The 19,877-nt window shown below is 42.6% G+C and overlaps 1 protein-coding gene across 1 annotated transcript in view; it reads right to left on the bottom strand.

Annotated features, from left to right (window-relative positions):
* Positions 1–19,877, bottom strand: part of ARID1B (AT-rich interaction domain 1B) — a 416,979-nt gene that overhangs the window by 59,956 nt on the left and 337,146 nt on the right. The window contains exons 12-13 of the mRNA XM_061130238.1: positions 15,692–15,871; positions 2,521–2,848 (exon numbers count right to left, since the gene is read on the bottom strand). Coding sequence (XP_060986221.1) covers positions 2,521–2,848; positions 15,692–15,871 — 508 coding nt within the window. The remainder of the gene's footprint in view (positions 1–2,520; positions 2,849–15,691; positions 15,872–19,877) is intronic.

Below are 19,877 nucleotides of genomic sequence, written 5' to 3'. Positions count from 1 at the left end.
AGATACTTTTTGTTGCTGTATGTAATTCCTGTGTTGAAACATAATAATATGGCAACACTGTGTTTGGGAAAAAAAATCCTGTGTTGGATTATTTGGTTGTATTTTCCCATTGACTTTGATATTCTAATCTTCCTTGGGAGAAGGAAAGAATAGAAATCTTTGATATAGATGTTTGCTCAGTGATGTCACTAGACCCTCCCAAGTCCTATTAATAACCTCAGCCCTGCCTCCTGCCTGGGGCTCTCCTCAATGAGCCCGCTGCTCTGTGAATTCGGGGGGTATGTGGGAGCAGGTCGCTGTTGTGGCAGGAATGACAGTAACACAGTCATGATAATGGTGCTGCACAACACAAGTCCTAGACAACACGACGACAACAGTGGGGGACATGACGCTGGAGTAGGTGACTTCATCATTTTAACGTGGATAAAAGTTTTTGCTTCCCTCTCAGGCACGAAGGAAAGAAGCCATGCCGAAGCCATGCAGAGACAGGATCTGGGGGTTGACATGCAGTCTCTACCAAACTACCACAGTATTGCCGGGGAAGATGAAAAAACGAAACAAACAAAACAAACAAAAACCCGAAACAAACAAAATAAACAAAAGACAACCCCCTCTGAGATGGATCTTCTCTTAGGTCTTTCACGCTCCTGCTTTGGGTGTTCCTTTTGCAGCCAGATGGCATGTTCATTAACAGCTTAAACAAATGCCCAGGTCCCGCAGCAAGTCAGGGTGTGCGGCTACCTACCCGTACTGGTCAGGCTGGTGCATCATGGGAGCCTGAGAGTTGCCATAGTTGGGGTGCTGGGAAGAAAACATGGGGCGTCCGCCAGCCCCAGACTGGCTGGGATAAGCAGGCGACCTAATGTATGGTGGCCTAAAGTAGAACAGAAGAACAGCTTCTTTGGATTTGTTCTGTAGACAAGTATGAATCCCCCTGTCCATTACGTTATCTCCACACCAAGGTGTGGTGGCTAGAGGGTGGTCTGATACTCCATATTAGAGCTCTGACGGGCGGAACATGAAGGCAAGACTTTGGAATGGTCTACTGACTAGAAAAAAGAACTGAAAACGCTTGGATGTATACTTATACATTAATTTATATAAAATTATATATAAACTGATTCAGAAAGGGAACACAGCAAAGCTTTTTCATCAAACAACTCTGCCTTAATCTCTACAGTTATTGTCTTCCCAGCTCACTACTCAAGGTTTCATGTCAAATGCAATCAAATATTTTCTCCTTAAAAAGAAAATAACTTGTGTTTTTTTTGAGTTGTGACAATGGACAATTCATTTAAACCTAAATTAGAACTTCAACTGGATGGGCCCAACCAGTCCTCACAGACAGGTATATTAAAACATTCTCTCTGCAGCCTGCATAGGTTCAGTTCAGAGGTATAGTGCCGGGGTTCAGAAGATTCTAAGTCACTGTAACATGGATAAGAGTGAGAAAGGTGGGGGGAGGGGGTAAGAAGAGAGAATCTGACTTTCATTTTGATTCCTCAAAGGAAATTTATTATTTTGTAGAGCAAATAGTGAGACTGGAAGGGTCCCTAACATTCTCAAATAGCAGCTTCAGAGGAAAAGTAACAAAAGAATACATTTACACACACACCACACACAAACACACACACACACAAGCTCTTATTCCCCCTTGACAAAATCAGAATCTTCTCTTTTCTCCTGAAGATACCGTATTGTTCAGTCGCTCAGTCATGTCTGACTCTGCGACCCCATGGACTGCATATCTTTCAGTGTCCTTTGTTTTAAACATCTTAACATATGTTAAACAAAATTCAAACATTTTTTCATGTGGGTCTTTTATATAGTTACTTTGTCTCATTAACTTTTAACTCAATTATTTTAAAATAGGTCGAGTATTTACTTCAAGACTTTTTCAGGATTAAAAACGAGTAAATAATTGAGGCTAAAGCCTTGCTCTATCAACTTAAACGTTCAGAAATACAATCCTTGTTTTGCTAACTGCCTTTTGGTTTGGACAGAGAGAGACATATGCCCAGAAAAATAAAAATACAACGTAAGAACACGAAGCAATAAATCTTACACGTATACATTTAGACAAACACACACAATACACATATGTGCACATACAACGTTTCTATTTCATAAGGATTTCTACAGTGAGGTTAAAAGCAAAAAAGGGAGGCGTTCTTTTTGAATGTTTAGATTTGGGCCTGTTTCTAGGCTTTACAGTCTCCTCCCTAAGCCTCGCTGTGTTAAGTGGAACCACAGACTCGCCCTGTACCACTGGCTCTGGGTGGCTAGGTGCAGTGGCTCTTCTCAGCCGTTTCAAACAACCTCCCATAACTGATTCCTTCCTCCATGTCTCATAGAACACAGTCTATCATTTACTTCTCTGGCCTTTCTGATACATGTAACACAAAAGGGGTGGCCAAGCACAGTGGCCCTCTGCTGCTCTCCACCCCCATTGACGGGATGACCGATTCTGGCTCCGCGCGTGAGCACATGTCCGCGCATACCGCCCGCCCGACAGCATACCTGCTTTGCGCCGAGTTCGCAGCGGCCTGCATCACTGCGGCAGCTGCCTCCTGTGCCTTACGGTTCACGGTTGGCATTGGTGGCCCCATTCCTGGCCCCCCCTGCTGAGACATGCCAGGAGAACTGGGGGTCATGCTGCTCATGTTTCCAGGAAATGGTCTGTTCTGCATGCCTGCGGATGGCACTCGTCCCAGGGGCATGGAGCCACATGGCTGGCTTGGCCCTTGTCCATGCATCTGGCTGTTGGCATTGACGCCCATGCCGGGCCCTGGGCTGCTGTAGCTTGCACTGGGCACCCCACTGTATGTTGGGGGTCTGGAGTAGTTACCTAAACAAAAATCAAACACAAATTAGAGCCTTGTTCTTAATATCTGAACTTGTGAAAACATTCGCTGGAAGTACTTTTGGTCCACCAATGTGCTCCACACAGAATATGAGTCATTATCCTCATTAACCCTTTCCCACTGGTGCTGATGAGGTTGGCAGTCTCAAAGCATATGATCTCTGTACATTCCAAAGGCAAAGAGCAACACAGGACACTGGAACATGGAGAAACCCAGGCTGACCTCTGAAACCGTCTCTGCACGGACACAGATAGAGTGCTGAGTGGTGCTTCAGCTCATTCAACACCTCATGTTCTTACCAAAATTCAACCAAAATAATTATTTTGGCCCCTAGTCCCTAGATGCACTCCAACCTGAGATTGCACCAGTACATCACTACCACATGACAATAAAGTGTTCAGAAGGTGTAAGGAAACATACACATATGGTCAAAATTACCCTTCAAAACCCCACAGGAGGGGTCATGTGGAGACCTGCAATTAGTTCAACCCAGTCGGCTTTTCTCTGGTATCGAGAGACATTTTTTTTTTTTTGCTTGAGCACCAGATAAAAGTGGCTGGGTTGTACCTGGCACCATGTCTTTTAACTAAGTTTCAAGCACAAGCATGGCACTCAGCAAAGCAGGACGGTGGCACTCAGCAAGCAGGCAGGCTCTGAGACTGAGAGAAGCGTCTGCAATCTCACCCCCGTCCCTGCTCACACGGGGCACACGCTCCTGGGGGAGACGGCCGGGACTAGCTCAACAGTTTTGTCTTCTCTCTCCTTCCACACCTTTTATTTTAGTTGAGGGTACATAAATTATAGTCAACTAAATTGAAGGCACGTATAATGCCACTTCGATAACAATAACTGCTGAACCACACATACTATGTGTGAGATATCAGGTTAAGTGTTTTGCATCTATGATTTCATTCATTCCTCCAATAATTATGAGAAATATAGATACGACCATGACTGCATTGACAAAAGAAGAAAATCAAGAGCTAGTAGGTTAGGATTCAAGCTCAAGCAAAATGATTATGGAACCAATGTAATTAACCAATAAAATATGCTGCCTCCCAATAAGTGACTGTGGAAATGAAATATATGTAAAAGGAGAAGTGTTTGGAGAGTATGGATTAGTATTTCTCCATCTGTTCTTACCACTTCCTGGAAGAATCTCATCTACCTAACGTAACTGTTCTAGGCACAGGGGATGTAAGGTTAAATACAATGCAATTCCTCAAGAAGTTCACAATGTAGGAGTGTGAATGTGTGTGTGTGTGTGTGTACAAGGTGAAGTAGCAGGGGAAAGACAAGAAGAAATACAAAAGCAAAAACAGAAAAGATAAGGCACTGTAAAAACTGTAAGCAAAGAAGAGTAAGTCCTTGCAGAGTAGGAACACAGGGGGTCATCTGCAGGGGGCAGGCTGAGTGAAGGTCTTTGAAAAACCACGTTGAGTCTTGACCCAGGAATCTGTGTGGGGTAGGCTCTGGGATCTGGGAGAACTGGGGCTGAGTAAAAACTCTGTGAATATACCAACCATGTGACCTTAGGTAAGTTGTTTTTAATTTTTCTTGGTTTCATTCTCTTCCCTTTAAAACAGAGAGGATCCTCTTTATTTCAGTCTATTTGAAGAGTTGCTGTTAGGATTAAATGATGTAATTTGTGTAAAGTGCCTCAAATATGGGTGTAGAAGTGGTCGGGGGTTACTGGTGGGATGAGAATAACGCAGAAGAGGACAGAGGGCCCCTGTGGGTGAGGCGGTGAACAACAGCACAGACAGCGAGAGCAGACGTGACAGCAAGGCACTGCTGAGCTGGTGCGGCTGTGAGAAGGGCGCAGAGGGAAGAGGGCCCCACTCTCCAGGCTTCCCAGCCTGGGGCGTGTTCTGAGGGTGAGGAGGGGCTTCTTCAGGTTTTCCCAGCAGAAACTGGATTAGATCAGCAACAACAATAAAACCCAGCAGTCCATGTTTCCTGTGTGCTAACCTCAGCTCCAAGTTCTTTGCATTACCTCCTTTCTTCCTTAGGTCAAGCTTAAGAGAACCCAGTCACTTGTGTCCTCACTTTAGGGAGGAGGAGCCTGAGGCAGTATGCAGAGTGACCTGACCCAAGGTCATGTGGCTAACAGGCCTCAGAGCCGTGGTCTGTACACTGTATTCCGCTAGCCGCACCCCTGACTGGCCTCTCAAACACTTAACGGAAAACTGCACTGACATAACAGCATCATCACAATCGTGAAAGCAGGTTTTCTTAAGGGCACCTCCAAACCTGTAAGAAGCCCAGAGTTTTCAACAGTGACTGATGTCAGCTCTTCGTTAGGTGCTGCTTGTGAACTCTCGCACATGGCTGTCCATGAAGCGTTATCACTCGCTGAAGGGTGAGTATTTTAGGCTTTGTGGGTTAGATGATCTCTGTCAAAACTAAACCACCACTGCTGCCTTGATGTGGCCAGAGGTGACACACACATACATCGGAGCATCTGTGTTCCAATAAAACTTTATTTACAAACACAGTGGCCAGCCAGAGTGGCCACGAGCCGCTGAGCCCTGTGACAGACCAGTCTTGGGACAAGCTCCTTAAGAAAGGGCTCCATCAGCAGAGAAGTGACCTGCTAAAGGCGGCAGCTACTTTCCCCGGGGTTTTCCTGGAAGTCCAAGGGCTGGGGAGGAACAGCAGAGCAAGGCACTGGCCATCTGAGGAGCTGGAATGGACAGGAAAATGAAAGGGAAGAGAAGGGACTGCAGAAGTTCAATACAATCACCTCAGGTGCCCCCGAGTTGCAAGCGAGTCAGTGTTTTACGCCAGCACCTCAACTATAAACCGTGTTTTCAAGAAGATACCCTGCCATTGAAGAAATAATCAACCTGATATTGTTTGTAAGTAAACACTGATTCAGATGGTAAAGAATCTGTCTGCAATGCTGGAAACCTGGGTCAGATCCCTGGGTTGGGAAAATCCCCTAGAGAACAGAATGGCAACCCACTCCAGTATTCTTGCTTGGAGAATTCCATGGACAGAGGAGCCTGGTGGGTTCATGGGGCCGCAAAGAGTCAGACATGACTGAGCGACTTACACAACACAAAAGGTAAACATTCACTGTTTATCAATTTTGAAGTTCTTTATAAAAAGTTCTGAGGCGACTCTGAATCTGCTGTCCCATGGGACCACATGGACTGTCCCCGTCTACTTTCCCATCACACCATCTCAGAGGAAAGGGCACCTTATGCTCACACTGGATGGGGGGGCTGCAGAGCAGTGGACAAGATGCTGTGTCCCCCTCTTCCTGTCCCAGAGCACAGTCCTTGGGACTCTGCTCTGTGGTGGGATGAAGGCTCACCCCTCCCCACCCCGTCCGCCTCTCAGCCCTTCCCTCCAGACTGTCTGATAACATCAGTGAGATACAGTGCTCTTTCTTGGCTCTTGCTTTTATTAAAAATAAACTCATTTGTAGCTTGAATGCAAACGAAATTAATCCACATATTCTTCCTGTTCCTCTGTAGCTAGTTTCCACTCTCCCTCCCTCAACACTTGGTAAGTGACTCATTTGGTAAGAAACGTTATTCAGTGAAAACATATGTACCCTTTGCTTTCGAAGGAAATGAAATGACACTTTAATCTTGTTTTAGAAAACAAGCATTTACATGGTTATTGCAGACTAAGCCCATAATGCACTTGATATGAGAGGAAGGTCCTTGGTTTTGCTAAATCCTGCCTATGGTTGAAGTAGAATGCTGCTCATACTTCGAACAGAGAAATACTGTCCCTCTGGGTTCCTGCACCTTGGGTTTAACTGCCAGTCAGGGGCTGTATTTTAGTAACCACAAAGGAAAACAACTGAGATGTCCAGTACCCCTGTCCCCATTTTCTATCTTTCTCATTCATTTTATGTGATAAGAAGAGAAGAGCTCTGTTTCAATAGCGTTGCTCAGTTCCACAGCTGGTCTTCATTGCACAGCAGGAAGCATTCTGTAACCCGGGAGAATATGCATCAGAGCACAACCACCATGCACACCCACACGCATGCGTGCACTCGTGCTTAGAAAGGCCCATTGAATGCTGGGCTCCCAGGCTTATTTTCCCTCAATCAGTTGGGCTGATTTCACAAACTGGCACTCAAAAGCACATGTCAAGGGAATATGTTCTAATTATAGAGGCCTCTATTTGGTGGAAGAAATACAAAGTTCCCTTTTCTTCTCCTTGAAACTTTAAAAGACTTTTCTCATTAAACTCACATGCCTGGATAAAAATGGTTTCTAAAGGCTTTAAACGGCTTAAGAGGCAGCAACAGATAAAGCACAGGCTGTAGAAACTGGATTTGAATACTGGTTCTGACACTTTCTAGGGGCACGACCTTGGACAACTTATTTAACCTGTTGGAACATGAGTTTTGACAGATAAAGTAACAATATTAATGGGCAATGGGCAGAAAGTGACTAGTACAGTGCCAAGCATGGGATTACCTAATAAATTATAGCTATCATCACGATCATCAACAATAATATTATCAATAATCACTAATACAATCTTTTCCCCATAATCATTTAAAAATGTGTAGGAGTAAATGATTCACACCCCCTTCACTTTGCCTACTCGATAATGTATCTTTTTCCCCAAAATAAATAAAAACCAAATATGTAAGCCAAGCAAAATATGAGAGGAAAAGCCAGGAATGAGGAGTGCAATCTTATTTCCATGTTTCTCTAATAGATTAGTAATTTGTTGGCACTGGCTCTGACAGAAAACAGATGGATCCAGCATTAAGCACAATGAAGGCAGCAGATGCTAGGCCAGCCCACCTCAGCTGGACGGGCCTTGCAGCCAAGTCTGAGAGCCCACAGTTTTCAAGTGGGTTCATCTTGGCACACCAGCTTTGGAAAATTGGTCACCAAATGAATTCAGATTTTAACTCACCGGGAGCTGTATTCAAGCACCAGATAACGGAAGCAGGAGCTACACTCTATTCACATCACCAACATTATTTTAGGAGGATCACAAATAATTCTGTACCTGACTCTGCAATTTTAAAATTTGCTAGTTAATATTAATATCCCAAGGTTACAGCTTCTATGGAATTATTAAATGTTTCCAGCTATTTTGCTTCTCACTTTCAACCATCCAACAATGACTTAGGAACAACTACTGCATGCAAGGTCCTATATTATTTCCCCTTGCTGTGGAGGGTAAAATGGTGCACAAATCACAGAACAGACACTTGGAAAAAAATGAATAATTAGCTATATATTATGATGAACACATTTGTGAATTAGGTTTAAATCAGCACTTTTTATGGTCATCTACTACTACACTTGTCATGTTTATGGAGGTAGAATTTCTACGCATTAGCAAGCACACATGCCCTATGACCACCAGCACAGTTAAGACATGGCAAGGGCACTTCTGTCAGGACAAAGAACAGCCATCTGGTGGTCAATCTTGTCCCCAGCCCTGGCAGCCACTGGCCTGATTTCTGTTCCTGCAGTGTTGCCTTCCCCAGGACGTCATGGAAAGTGACTCATACAGTACTGGGTCTGGCTCCTTTCACTCAGCATCATGCTTCTGAAATTCATCCACAGTGCTGTGCATATCAGGCAGGAGTCTGCTCCCTTCTGCTGCTGAGCTGTATTCCACCTTCTGTGGACATGTGGGCTGTCCCCATTCCTGGCAATCGTGACTGAAGCTACTGACACTTACACACAGGTCTCCCAGTGGATATGTTTCATCTCTCTTGGTAAACTCCAGGGATGGCTGCTATGTTGCACATTAACTGCGTTCTTAACTTTGTAAGAAACTCTACCACAATACATATGAGAGTTCCCAGTGCTCACTGTATATCCTTGATATTGCAAATTTTTAAAAAATATCAGCCATTCCAGTAGCTGTTACGGATACTCTTGCGGCTTTAATTTTCATTTTCCTAATGATAAATGATTTTGAGAGCATTTTTCATGTAAATAAGATCCTTGCTGTGTAAAAAAGTTGTATTTCAAAAACCTTCCAATGTTACTTTTCTAATCAGAATGATCACACAGTGCTATGCTTTCAGGCACAGATTTAGGAGAGAAACTGACTGAGTAGTTAAGAAGACCACAGATTCAAAATGAAAGTGCACTTACCCCAAGCTGCAGTAAACCCTACTATTTGTGGAAATTGAGTTAATTTATCTTTTGAACTGATACACGAGGCACCACATTTTTCCTATGTCAACATGCATTTTAAAAAGTATTCGAAATGCAAAAGCAATAATAATATGATATAAAGCTTGTAAAAGAAATGGAAAGATTCACTGCCTTACAGTATGACTTTAATGTTTCACTTTTGGTAGCTTTTTCCCATTATGTTATAAAAATTAACTCCTTTAAAATGTAATTATACAGTGATGCGAGCTCAATACAGAAGATACAGAAGCACAGAGAGAAAACAGACAACAATGATCCCTAGTGCCGTCTCCCAGAGGTAATTCTTCAGCACTGAGCAGTCAGCCTAACAAGCATCAAGCATCAAAGCAGCATCAAGGAGGAGCAATGGAATACTCCAGAATTCTCTCTGTCTGAATCCCTGGAATTCTGTCTCCATCCATTCAGGAAATAGTTTTTAAGAGCCTCTTTTGTGCCCGCTCTGTGCTCACTGCTGATGATGCAGCGGTGAGCGAAGGCAGAGAGCTTCCACTCTGGTTGGCAGGAGATAGGTCAATAGATAAACCTAGACCACGCCATGCGGTGCCGAGTACTCTGATGGAAAACGGAGCAGGGAGAGCTTGGACAGAGTGGAGAGGGCAGGCACCCCTGAGAGCGTGACTGAGGAGAGCCGCCGTGGGGGGGGAGCTGTGTGTGCATGTTGGTGCCTCTCCACCACCACCACCAAGGCTGACATACACACAGGCCTGGGAACATATGGGCAAGTCCGATGCTGGTTCTGACTTCAGAGCAAGGAGAGAAGAGAGGAGCGCAGGCTCTCAAGGAGCAGGGGCATAAATGTCTGCATGTGTGTGACCTTCACAAAGACACTGGTCACCACAATGTCCAGTTTCCTCATCTGCACAAAGGGTATAATACAAGACTCTCTATCTCCTGTGGTTGCTGTGGGGAAAAAAAATATTCATAGTAACTATCGCTGGACGCTAACAATGATTAGAATCTGCCAAGGAACAGACAGAAGCTGCCCCAATGTTAGTAAGATAACTTTCCATCAGTAAAATTCTTTTTACTGTATACTGTATCATAAGCCTCCTTTTACTTTCAATATGCACAGATATTCAAATCTATTTCAGAGTAAAGCGTAAGAAAAAGTTAACTATTGCCCTAAAAAAATGTAAAATTATATTGTCTTAATTCAGTAGCCAAATTCGGCATAAAACAGTAAAAGCCCTATGGTAAGGAAGGAAGGATTCTCAGAGTCACCTGTCACAGGTGCCTGAGCACCTGCGTCCTCCCCGGGCTCAGAGCTGCTGCGCGCTGCGCACACCCACGGATGGCGTGGGAACGGCTCCCCCTGCAGGGAGGGCTCTGACCGCTTCACCTGATGGCAGGTGCAGGAAGCCTTCAGAAAGGACCGGTGGTGCCAACGTGTACTGAATTGAACACTAGTCATTTCTTTTAAAACAAGCAATTTAAAAAATGGCATAGCTGTGAGCCTCAGGAAAAGGCAGCTTGCTAAAACTTAAGTCAAGCAGCCTGTCCACATCCTGCGTTTCTACACCACCATTGACAACTGTCCTGATCCAGACCGGCGATCCAAGTTCACAGGATGACCACGCCCCATGGGATGCCGAGTCATTCAGCGAGGGGAGGGGACATTGGCACCCCAGATGCTGTTGATTTTAATGAGCAAAGTGAAATAATTATCTTCACACTAGTCAAAATTCATGTTGCTGTATATTTTTTCTTTCTTACTGTGAAGTCAATTTGTACTTTAAATTTTCCTTACTTCTTTCCTAATTCCCAGGTTTTGACAAAGTTAAGATGATTATCAGTCTGCTAAGAAAAATTCAAGCTTCAACCTTATAGCTTGAAGGCTAAATTTGAGCATCAAAAGATGATGCTATTAATCACCTTTGGCTATAATATGATCTGCTACAATTTGTTTTTTCCTACTATGAGCAAGATAAAGATTTAGAAAATTTTGAACAAAGCTTTACAGACTATGGAATTAATACTTTTCCCTAGCACTGTCCATTTAACGAAAAAATCAAGTTAACGTAACAGGAAGAAGTACACACACACATCAAGAACACTGCAACCTGTTTCAGGAGAGAAATGAATGAAACTGAAGCAGGAGTGGCCTGCACACAAACCAGCCTCCAGAAAGCCAAAGAACAAGATCTCCAATTAGCAGCACTGTTCACGGCGGGTAAAATGAACCCATGCGGCAGACACACCTCACTTCTATAGAAAAGAGGCTGAATTCAACCTAATTTAAGAGCAAGAGTGGGGACTAAAATTGTGGGTCATGGTGACCCCAAGGCTACCATGGCCTAGAAAGCTCTCTGGAGTAGCTGGTGGGTGACATTTATACGTTGTTCCTCTTGAATTGAAACACTTGTAAGATTATTAACGTGCAATTCACTATTTTAGAGCTGCATTCATTTCAACTAGGTATCATTTAAAGTTTGCCATTGCTGACTTTTAATGAATAAAGGAGAAGGAAGAGTTCCGATGGCATCTGATTTATTTTAGAGGGGAGCACTCTAAACCCTTCTGAAAAGCACCTCTGACCAAGTACTTTAGGAATAAAGGCTCGTCAGACTCATCTCCTTATAAGCTCCCTGCTTCCTAAGACGACTATACACATCAAGGCATAAAACCAAGGCTCAGTCCGTGCGCAATGTCTATAGCTGCACATGGGGGCCCCAGACTCTCACACAGGGAGCGACACCTGGGGGCAATCGCGGCTCAGAACTCCTGTCAGTTGCTCAAGAAAATACTCCTAACTCCTTGCAAAACTAAGGCTAGGCCCTCACTTTTTGCAATTAGTGACAAATATGCAAAAAATATTTGTGGACAGTCTGTGACAGACCCTGCTCTAGAGAACATACGAACAAGACAATGTCTGTCCTTAGGAAATAGAAAGGCTATGAAGATGAAATGGCTTTCAGCTCCCTTTTCCACATACAAATTCATTTATTAATAATTAATACAGCAATTAAAGAATTCCTTTTTATTTATTAGAGCCAAGTCTCTCTGGCCCTCTCTACTCACAAACACTTTGTAAGGGGAGTTATTTTATATGTGCTTGCTTTAAGGTAGAAAAGCACGATTTCATAAAATACACTGTAATTAAACATTTTTACACATTTAGATCGGTTTCATCCCATCTGTGTATTTAATAATTCAGACTTTATAGTATTAACATACATTTTAAAAAAATTTCCTCTTAATAGGAATCTTATTCTTAATCTCTAGTATTTTTGGCGTATTTCAAGCCTGTATTCCCCAAAGCTCCTTGAAGGCTCACAGTCTGTCTTCTGTCTCCAGCGGCTCGCTGCAGGGACCAGCAGGAAGGAGTGTATCTAAGTCATGGGAAACGACACAGCAGGCACTCTGGGAGTGGCCTCTGGTCTTTCTTGGTTCAAACCCTCGCTCTTCACTGACCAGCTGTGGGATTGTGGGTAAATTACTTAACTTGCTCATTTGCAAAATGGAATGACATTACAGGTTTCCTGTTAATGAAGAAAAATGGGAAAGTATACCTCAATTTGAATCCCAGCATGACCACTGTGTACCCTGGGCAAAGGTGTTTATGAGGTACATGCCTCAGTTTCTTCAAGTGGAGTAACAGTGGTACCTATAACATGGCATGTTATGAGGATTAAATGAGTTAATATAAGAAAAACACTAAGACCAGGACTCACTAGTGTTTAATAAATGCTGGCTGCTGTTACCAATAATTTTGAAGAAGCTATTTCTGACAACAAAAAGTTTAGCAAAAAGAGACTGTAAAGTATCTTCCCCTGAGATCTCTTAAAAACATTAACCCGGAAGAAAGCCATCTAGCTAGTAACAGAGAAGATATGACAAACGACTCTGTGGATCTCTGCACAAGTGATTCTTTCCAGACATCAAAACCTGTAACATAAAGATGGAAGCTGAATATTCTACTAATAAATTTGAGTAGTTAATCAAGAGAAAGAAAAAAAAATACTTCATTTGGGTCTCTGTTCAAAAGGATCAATCAAGAGAGAAAGGAAAGATAAGAATGTTTCTTGAATTGAGTAATACAAGTTATAATTGCCATTTCCTGTCATTTGTTTGGTGAGGACAGGGGGAATACAAGGAGTAAAGCAAACAATTCTGATTTGAACTGAGAGCACCAGAAAATGGATTTTTAGTTCACGGCATCAGGAGCCAGTCAAGAAACCTGGGGGGTGAGGGGGAGTACAGAATATGCTGGAGATGCCACATGGAAGGAGAACACTGCTGAGGGCATAAAGTTAGAAAGTGCTATGTATGAAAACTGTCAGCCTTATTTTAAATTGTCCAACCTAGGTTTAGTATTTATACCTTAAAAAAACCCAAAACAACAATCTTCTTGACTATATATCCAAACTGTTATGCAGTGCATCCAGGGCACCACATTAATGTAAAAAGGCGCTGGAGTCGAAGCAAAATTCAGACTCAGGACATTAGAATTAGAAGCAACTTCCAAGGTAACACAATCTAATTTTCTCATTTTCTATAGGAAAAGTAAACTCCAGAGAGTAAGCAATTTTCCAAAGGCATACAAGGTTGGGTGAGAACTCTCACAGGAGCAGTGCTATTAAATCAAGAATCTTAATATTCAAAGATTCCAGAAAACTGAGGGCTTTATTCAGAGGATAAACCCATTTTATGGAAATTATCTTTTGTGTTATTAGCTAACTCCTAAAGTATGAGTGCTTTATTAGCCATTCACACAAGACTCATCAGATAGTCCAAGGCACTGCCTTCCCACCTTCCCTTATTTGAGAGCAGCAGAAGGTGAGACTGCAAGTGTATTTAAGAGTAGAGTGGCCAGTTTCCAAGATAACATACAAGAAACCCTTGGAGTGGCAGTTAGTAAGTCCCAGGCCCTAGCCACCCCTAACTCTGAGAATAAGGCCCTGGTCTTGTCTCCATTACATTCTGACTAAAAGTCCACATTTTCTGTGCATGTCTCAACTTACAAACTGCTTTCCCAATTTTTGCTAAAGTTCTCGTCCTTTCCAGATAGCCAAAGTCCCCCCAGTTTTGAAGATACCCATTGAGTGGTGCAGAGGGCAAGCAGGTGCTCTCACAGCTGAGTGATATGTTTTGCCTTAGCTCAGCAACAAACTGCCACATGTCACAACTACCTTGGCTGATGGGGAACTAGGCAGACCCTGGCTATCAACTGGGACCTTAAATTCCCAGAGCTTTTACAGGAATTAATAACACAGAAATCTACATGGAATGAAGGGAATCAAGTCAAACCTACGTTTATACCACTCTGACTACATGCACATGGACAGAGGCAGAAAGGGCCACGGGAAACATTTGTTTTGGGTGTTCTAATATAGTTTCCCAACAACGCAAATAGCTGGAATACAAAATAACAGAGCAACATAAGGTGAGGTGATGGTGCTACACTGATAGTTCTGAAGGTGCTTAAAATCCTTCAGAAAGAGATCTTTAGAAAACAAGAGAGCTTTCAAACTGTGAGGTAAGGAAAGCTTTCCTGAGAAATACCAGGTAAGAAGCTGAGAAGGCACCTGGCCTCCTCAAAGAATCATCTGGCCTTGCAGGTACTTCTATGGCTGAAGAAGCTCGAAGGGCATCAGCACAGCACATTTTCCAGATGGACACTCTCAGAAGTATTAAGGCTTGTCTATGGCCATACCACCCTGAATGCGTCTGATCTCAGAAGCTAAGCAGGGTCGGGCCTGGCTTGTACTTGGATGGGAGAAACATTACGGCTTTAGTGAGTCAGGGAATCTGGTTTGGCTGTGGAGGCAGGGCAAACATTGTACTAGTTTCCTAGAGGGCATTGTCTTCACTCGGAACATTCCTGGTATTTTCAGAAGTGAGGAAACTCTGGGAATTGTGCCAGATTAACTCATTCTAAGTTATCCATTAATGTCTAATTTAAATAAACAAAATATAAAGAAGGTGCTAAATTCAAATGCCTTATTGCTAGAAGTGACTTAGAAAAAAAAAATGTATCAGGTTAAACACCTTGATGAAAGGATTCTGCACGTGTAAGACAAAACAGACATCAATGTTTAGGAAGGCAGAATGTAAATGGGGCATTTTGGGCATGGTTCCACTTATTTTTCTACTCATGCCTTATCTTCCTTTTTGAAAGACATGTCCATTTCAGGTTTTGTCCTGTCTTTTAAGAGTAAAACTGGCAATGACTGTGAAAACTAGAACTATTATTTACCTGATAGAGCACTCTGGGGACAGATTAGGAGGAAAAGTAATGGAATGCAATCCTTCTGAGTAGTGAGCACAATGTTACAAAGGTAATTACAGAGAGGGAGGGGCAGAATCAGGACTCAACAGAACAACCTAAGTTTTGGATCAAACTTTTTGAGGTCAAGGCTTGTGCTGTTTTTGCAACAAGCATTTAGAGCTACATCACAGAAACAAGGGTTCACTCCTTCATTATTAATAACACATGTATGAAAAGCACTTACCAGAGTGTCTGATGCATGAATGCTTAATGAATAGTTGCTATAATTATTCTTCCCATCACTATGGGAAACTGAAGGGCTGTGGTTTGCATTAACCTCACAGATCTGTCAGGTAGCAACGGGATCTTACATGTTTATAACATCGAGGTCTTAAAAGAACTCGCATAGTAAAATTTCTACAACCTACTGAGTGTATTCCAGAGAAACTTTTCTTTACCTTGTGGTCCATACTGGCTCATCTGTGGACCGTAAGTCCCACTTGAGTTACTCTGCTGAAAGCTACTGATTCCAGGGTGCATCTGGCCTCCAGGAGAAGGATGAGGCGACATGGATGGTCCTGTCTGCTGAGGTCCATATTGAGACATCTGAGGGTTTCTTTGTGTACCTGCCATAAAACCTAAGTGAGAAATAAATGGAAATATATAAATGCAGGTGACAAAAGTGGACATGGAATTGTGTGCAAGGCAGATGGGAGAAGATTGGGGTTGTGGGATTTCCCCTATGCAACATCGAAAGACATCTCAACCTAGTGTGGAAGATGCGAGAGGGCCCAGGGTGCTACCCGAATCTATGGACTTAACACTTAAACTAGGGAAAGGAGAAAAGGAATAACAGGCAAGTAACCTTAACCTCTCCTAACATCCATTCTTGCCAGGCTGGACATGCTGTGCACATCCCTCAGAGCCTTGGCTCAATTCTGGATCTCAGGGCCACATGTTGCCATTCAAACACCCCAGCCCTCTCTCAAGCCCAGGACAGCATCCAGCTCTCCCCTGCATAGAACTCTCTTTCTCCCTTCTGACCTCCTGGAGCCACAACTGCTCACTTTGACTCCTACAGTGCTGAGACTTACCACCTGATTCACACTGTCCCCTAGGGGGTACTGCACACAGGTGGAGGGTCTGAAGTGTACTATGCTACCCAAATACACTGTGACTTCCTCCTGCAAAGTTCTGCCCACGGTGTCCCCAGTGCAACACCTGTGATCCTTCCTCCCACCCCATGTCCTATGGTGCGATGGAGCCATCAGCACGTCTTTTGTCTCTACTTCTGAAATGCATCTTGGGTCGCTTCTCTTCTCCATTTCCACGTCTATAAAAGCTCCTGTCTTTCCCCCCACACCTTGTCATGGTCTGGCTCACACCTCTCAGCCCTACCCCATGTTTTGTGCCTTTTGGTTCACTTTCACAAAGCTGCCAGGTCTTCAGGAATAAAAAAGGAAATTAGAGCGTATCTTCTCTGCCTCACACCCCTGCCCCCAGGATCATTGGATCCAAAGTAAAATGCCAGCATTTGACTATAGTCTCTGGGACCCTGTGTGGTCTGAGGTTGCTTTTCTCACTCTAACCCCACTTCCTATAGTTTTCTATCCTCCTCATTACCTTGAAATCCACGGCCTTCTCATGCTTCCCAGAAGATAACATCAAGCTCTTTCCCATGATAGAGCCTCTCTCTCCAGCCCCCTCTCCCAAGAACCTTCTACTACTGCTGGTTCCTTCCCATCCTCCAGGTCTGCCCTCCCTGACGGCACCTCCTTTTCTGATGGCAATTTTCCTAACCTGTCATCAGCTTACTCTATTTCTGACTCTTTTCCCCACAAGAACATAAGCCCCAGGAAGGCAGGGATCATGCTATGTGACCCCTGCTGCACCCTCAGGACCTAGTTGGGCGTTTGCACATAGTAGGTGCAAAAACTGTGTAATGAATGAATGAATTTTAAATTCCTCTTGTACCCAAAGTGCTGAGCACAACATGGTAGGTGTTGGGCAGATAGCTCGCCAATGGATAAAGAAAATCCATCTTTCAATTGAGAAAGACTATGAAGTCAAGGTATGTCCCCCTCCATCAGTAGTTCGGCCAAACATAAGCAAGTATTATACATAGAATGAACTGTGAATACACATTTAGACAAAGAATACCCCATGTCAATATGTCTATCTAAGAAAAAGAAAAATTATCAAACCAGCAAACTAACAAAGGGCAGTTTGCAAAACAACTCCCAGAACCTGAACCGAGGGGTTAGAGCTGGTGAGAGTCCCCGCTTGTCAGCTGAAGGCTCTAGAACAGTGGCAAGCGCGGAGTGGGGTGGGTTCCATCTGCTCTGGAGGAGAACCAAGAGCAGTAGCTTCCAGAGAGTCTCCTGAGGCAGCTGGAGGGAAAGATGGTGCCTGCATCCAAGATCAGCTTACATTTAGGGGGTTAAAGAGTAAGGCATTTACAAAGGCCATGGTTTACATTTCAGTAAGAAAAAAAATCTTCGAACACTGCTTCTGTCTAAAGAGAGAGACATAAAATATAAGTAAGTAGAGCTGTTCCTTATTATCCTATTTCATTTATTTATAAAGATAAGGCTTGTTAAATTGGGCTCAATTGGCAGCTCCCAGATATAAATCATCATAGAAAATGTTTGCTTTTTCAAATCTGAAAACAAACAGAAATCAGAGTGCTAAAATTACTATAAATGATTGCATCTTCAGATGTAACATGAAATATTTATCTAAGCCTTACTATAAAATTCTCAAGAGTTTCATACAGAGTCCTGTTTAATAAAAAAACGTGTCTGAATTCCATACAGATTGTATAAGTTTTTTTTTCCTTTCTCTCTTTGAAGAATGACTGTTTTCTTCTTCATTAGTTAAGGAAAATAATATGTGTCCTCTTTTTAGCATTAAATTTCACTTCAACCAAGAAGTGGCCATGCTGAAGGATTAGAACATGTGTAATACAGCACATCCTTAAGTTACTGCTGCCTCTCAGACGCTTACTATAAGCTTAAGGTTTGTTCAAATGACTTCCAAGAATTCTTATCTGGCAAGTTATTTCATAATTTCTGACTCTTAATTCAGTCCTTAAAAATATGTACATATATGATGCCATGATCCAGTTGAGTCATCTCACTCATCACTGGAATTTTGCAGAAAATAAGTTTGTGAAAAGGGTCCTAAAGAGGTGAAATGTTAAAGTTAATCCAAATGGAATATGTAACAACATTAAATTCCACAACGTGGAGACAAGGTTCTATGGCGTATGGAATCCACCTCCTTCCATAGAAATTAAAATGAAAATACAGAGAAAAAAAATTACATCCTTTTCTCTGTATGTTTTTACAATGGCACTACTTACAAGAGGTTTCTGAAATCTTGTTTTATTTTTGGTTAGACTCATCCCTTTCCATGTAATTCCCAAGACAATGAAAGGAGGTGACATAATTTCCCTGACTCTTTTCTGAGCTATAATCATTGAATGGCAGCTAACTGGGAACAGAAGGCCTAGATTATAGTTTTGCTTGTGTCAATAGCTCAGAATCTAGTAGGGTAGACAGATATTTATGTAAATATGCTGCAGTGTGTGAACTGATCAAAACTAGCAGCGTGACCTTAGGTGAATCATAATTTACCTGAGGCTCAGCTTCCTCATTTTAAAAGTGGATGAGGTTGCTGTAAGATAACTGAAACAGCACATGAAAATGTTCTGTAATCTGAAATGTGATACACAAAAGTAAGAGATGATGATGATAATTTTCTGTTTTATAAATCGCTACGAGTATATTTTAACTTCTGAACACTCCACATATTCAGGTGCAGTTTCCAACCAGTATGAAGAAGCTAGTTTTTATTTCTTCGTTTATTTAAGTATGTGGGATCCACATTACTCCAATACTTGTGTCAGTTCAGTTCAGTTGCTCAGTCGTGTCTGACTCTTTGCGACCCCATGTGTGACTGTCTACAAATTCTAAAGGGTTAAAAAAAATATATACTCCTGTCTCCTACCACTTAGTCTCCCTGGCCAAAGGCAAGTGGTTTTTTAATGTATCCTTTCAGGGATATTTTATAATTTGTTTGTGTTAGACTGTGTATTTCCTTTATCATGAGTAAAGTTGAACATTTTGTTTTATAGCAGTTTCAACTCTTTTTCTAGAACTATTTATATCATTCGTCCATTTTCTGTTGGCCACTCTATGTCATAACTAGGAGGTATCTCATCTTGCAGATTCAGCTGTTATTACCAAATAGCTGCATGGTTCACCAAAACTTTTGCATCTGCAGTCCTATGAAAATCTGGTCCTTCAGTCTGATTAACACTGGCGAAGGCCGTACACAGTCTTGGCAGGGAAACAATGTGATCTGACTTGCATTTTCAAAAGCTAATTCCACCATCATATGCAGCATGAAGAAAGGACCGAGGGAAAGTAAGGCTAAAGGTCAGAAGACTCGTTAGGAGTTAGGGAAAGTGATACATAATATATCATCATGATTAAAGGCCAGCAGCAATCCTACTAAAAGAGACTTTCACTATGGATTGTTGTTGTTATTTGCTAAGTGGGATTCAACTCATTGTGACCCTATGGACTGTAGTCTGCCATACTCCTCAGCCCACAGGATCTCCCAGGCAAGAATACTGGA

This window comes from Dama dama, chromosome 26 (assembly GCF_033118175.1).
Source record: "Dama dama isolate Ldn47 chromosome 26, ASM3311817v1, whole genome shotgun sequence".
Lineage (NCBI taxonomy): Eukaryota > Metazoa > Chordata > Mammalia > Artiodactyla > Cervidae > Dama > Dama dama.
Note: the sequence above shows the minus strand (reverse complement) of the source record. Positions and strands in the feature narration are given on the sequence as shown.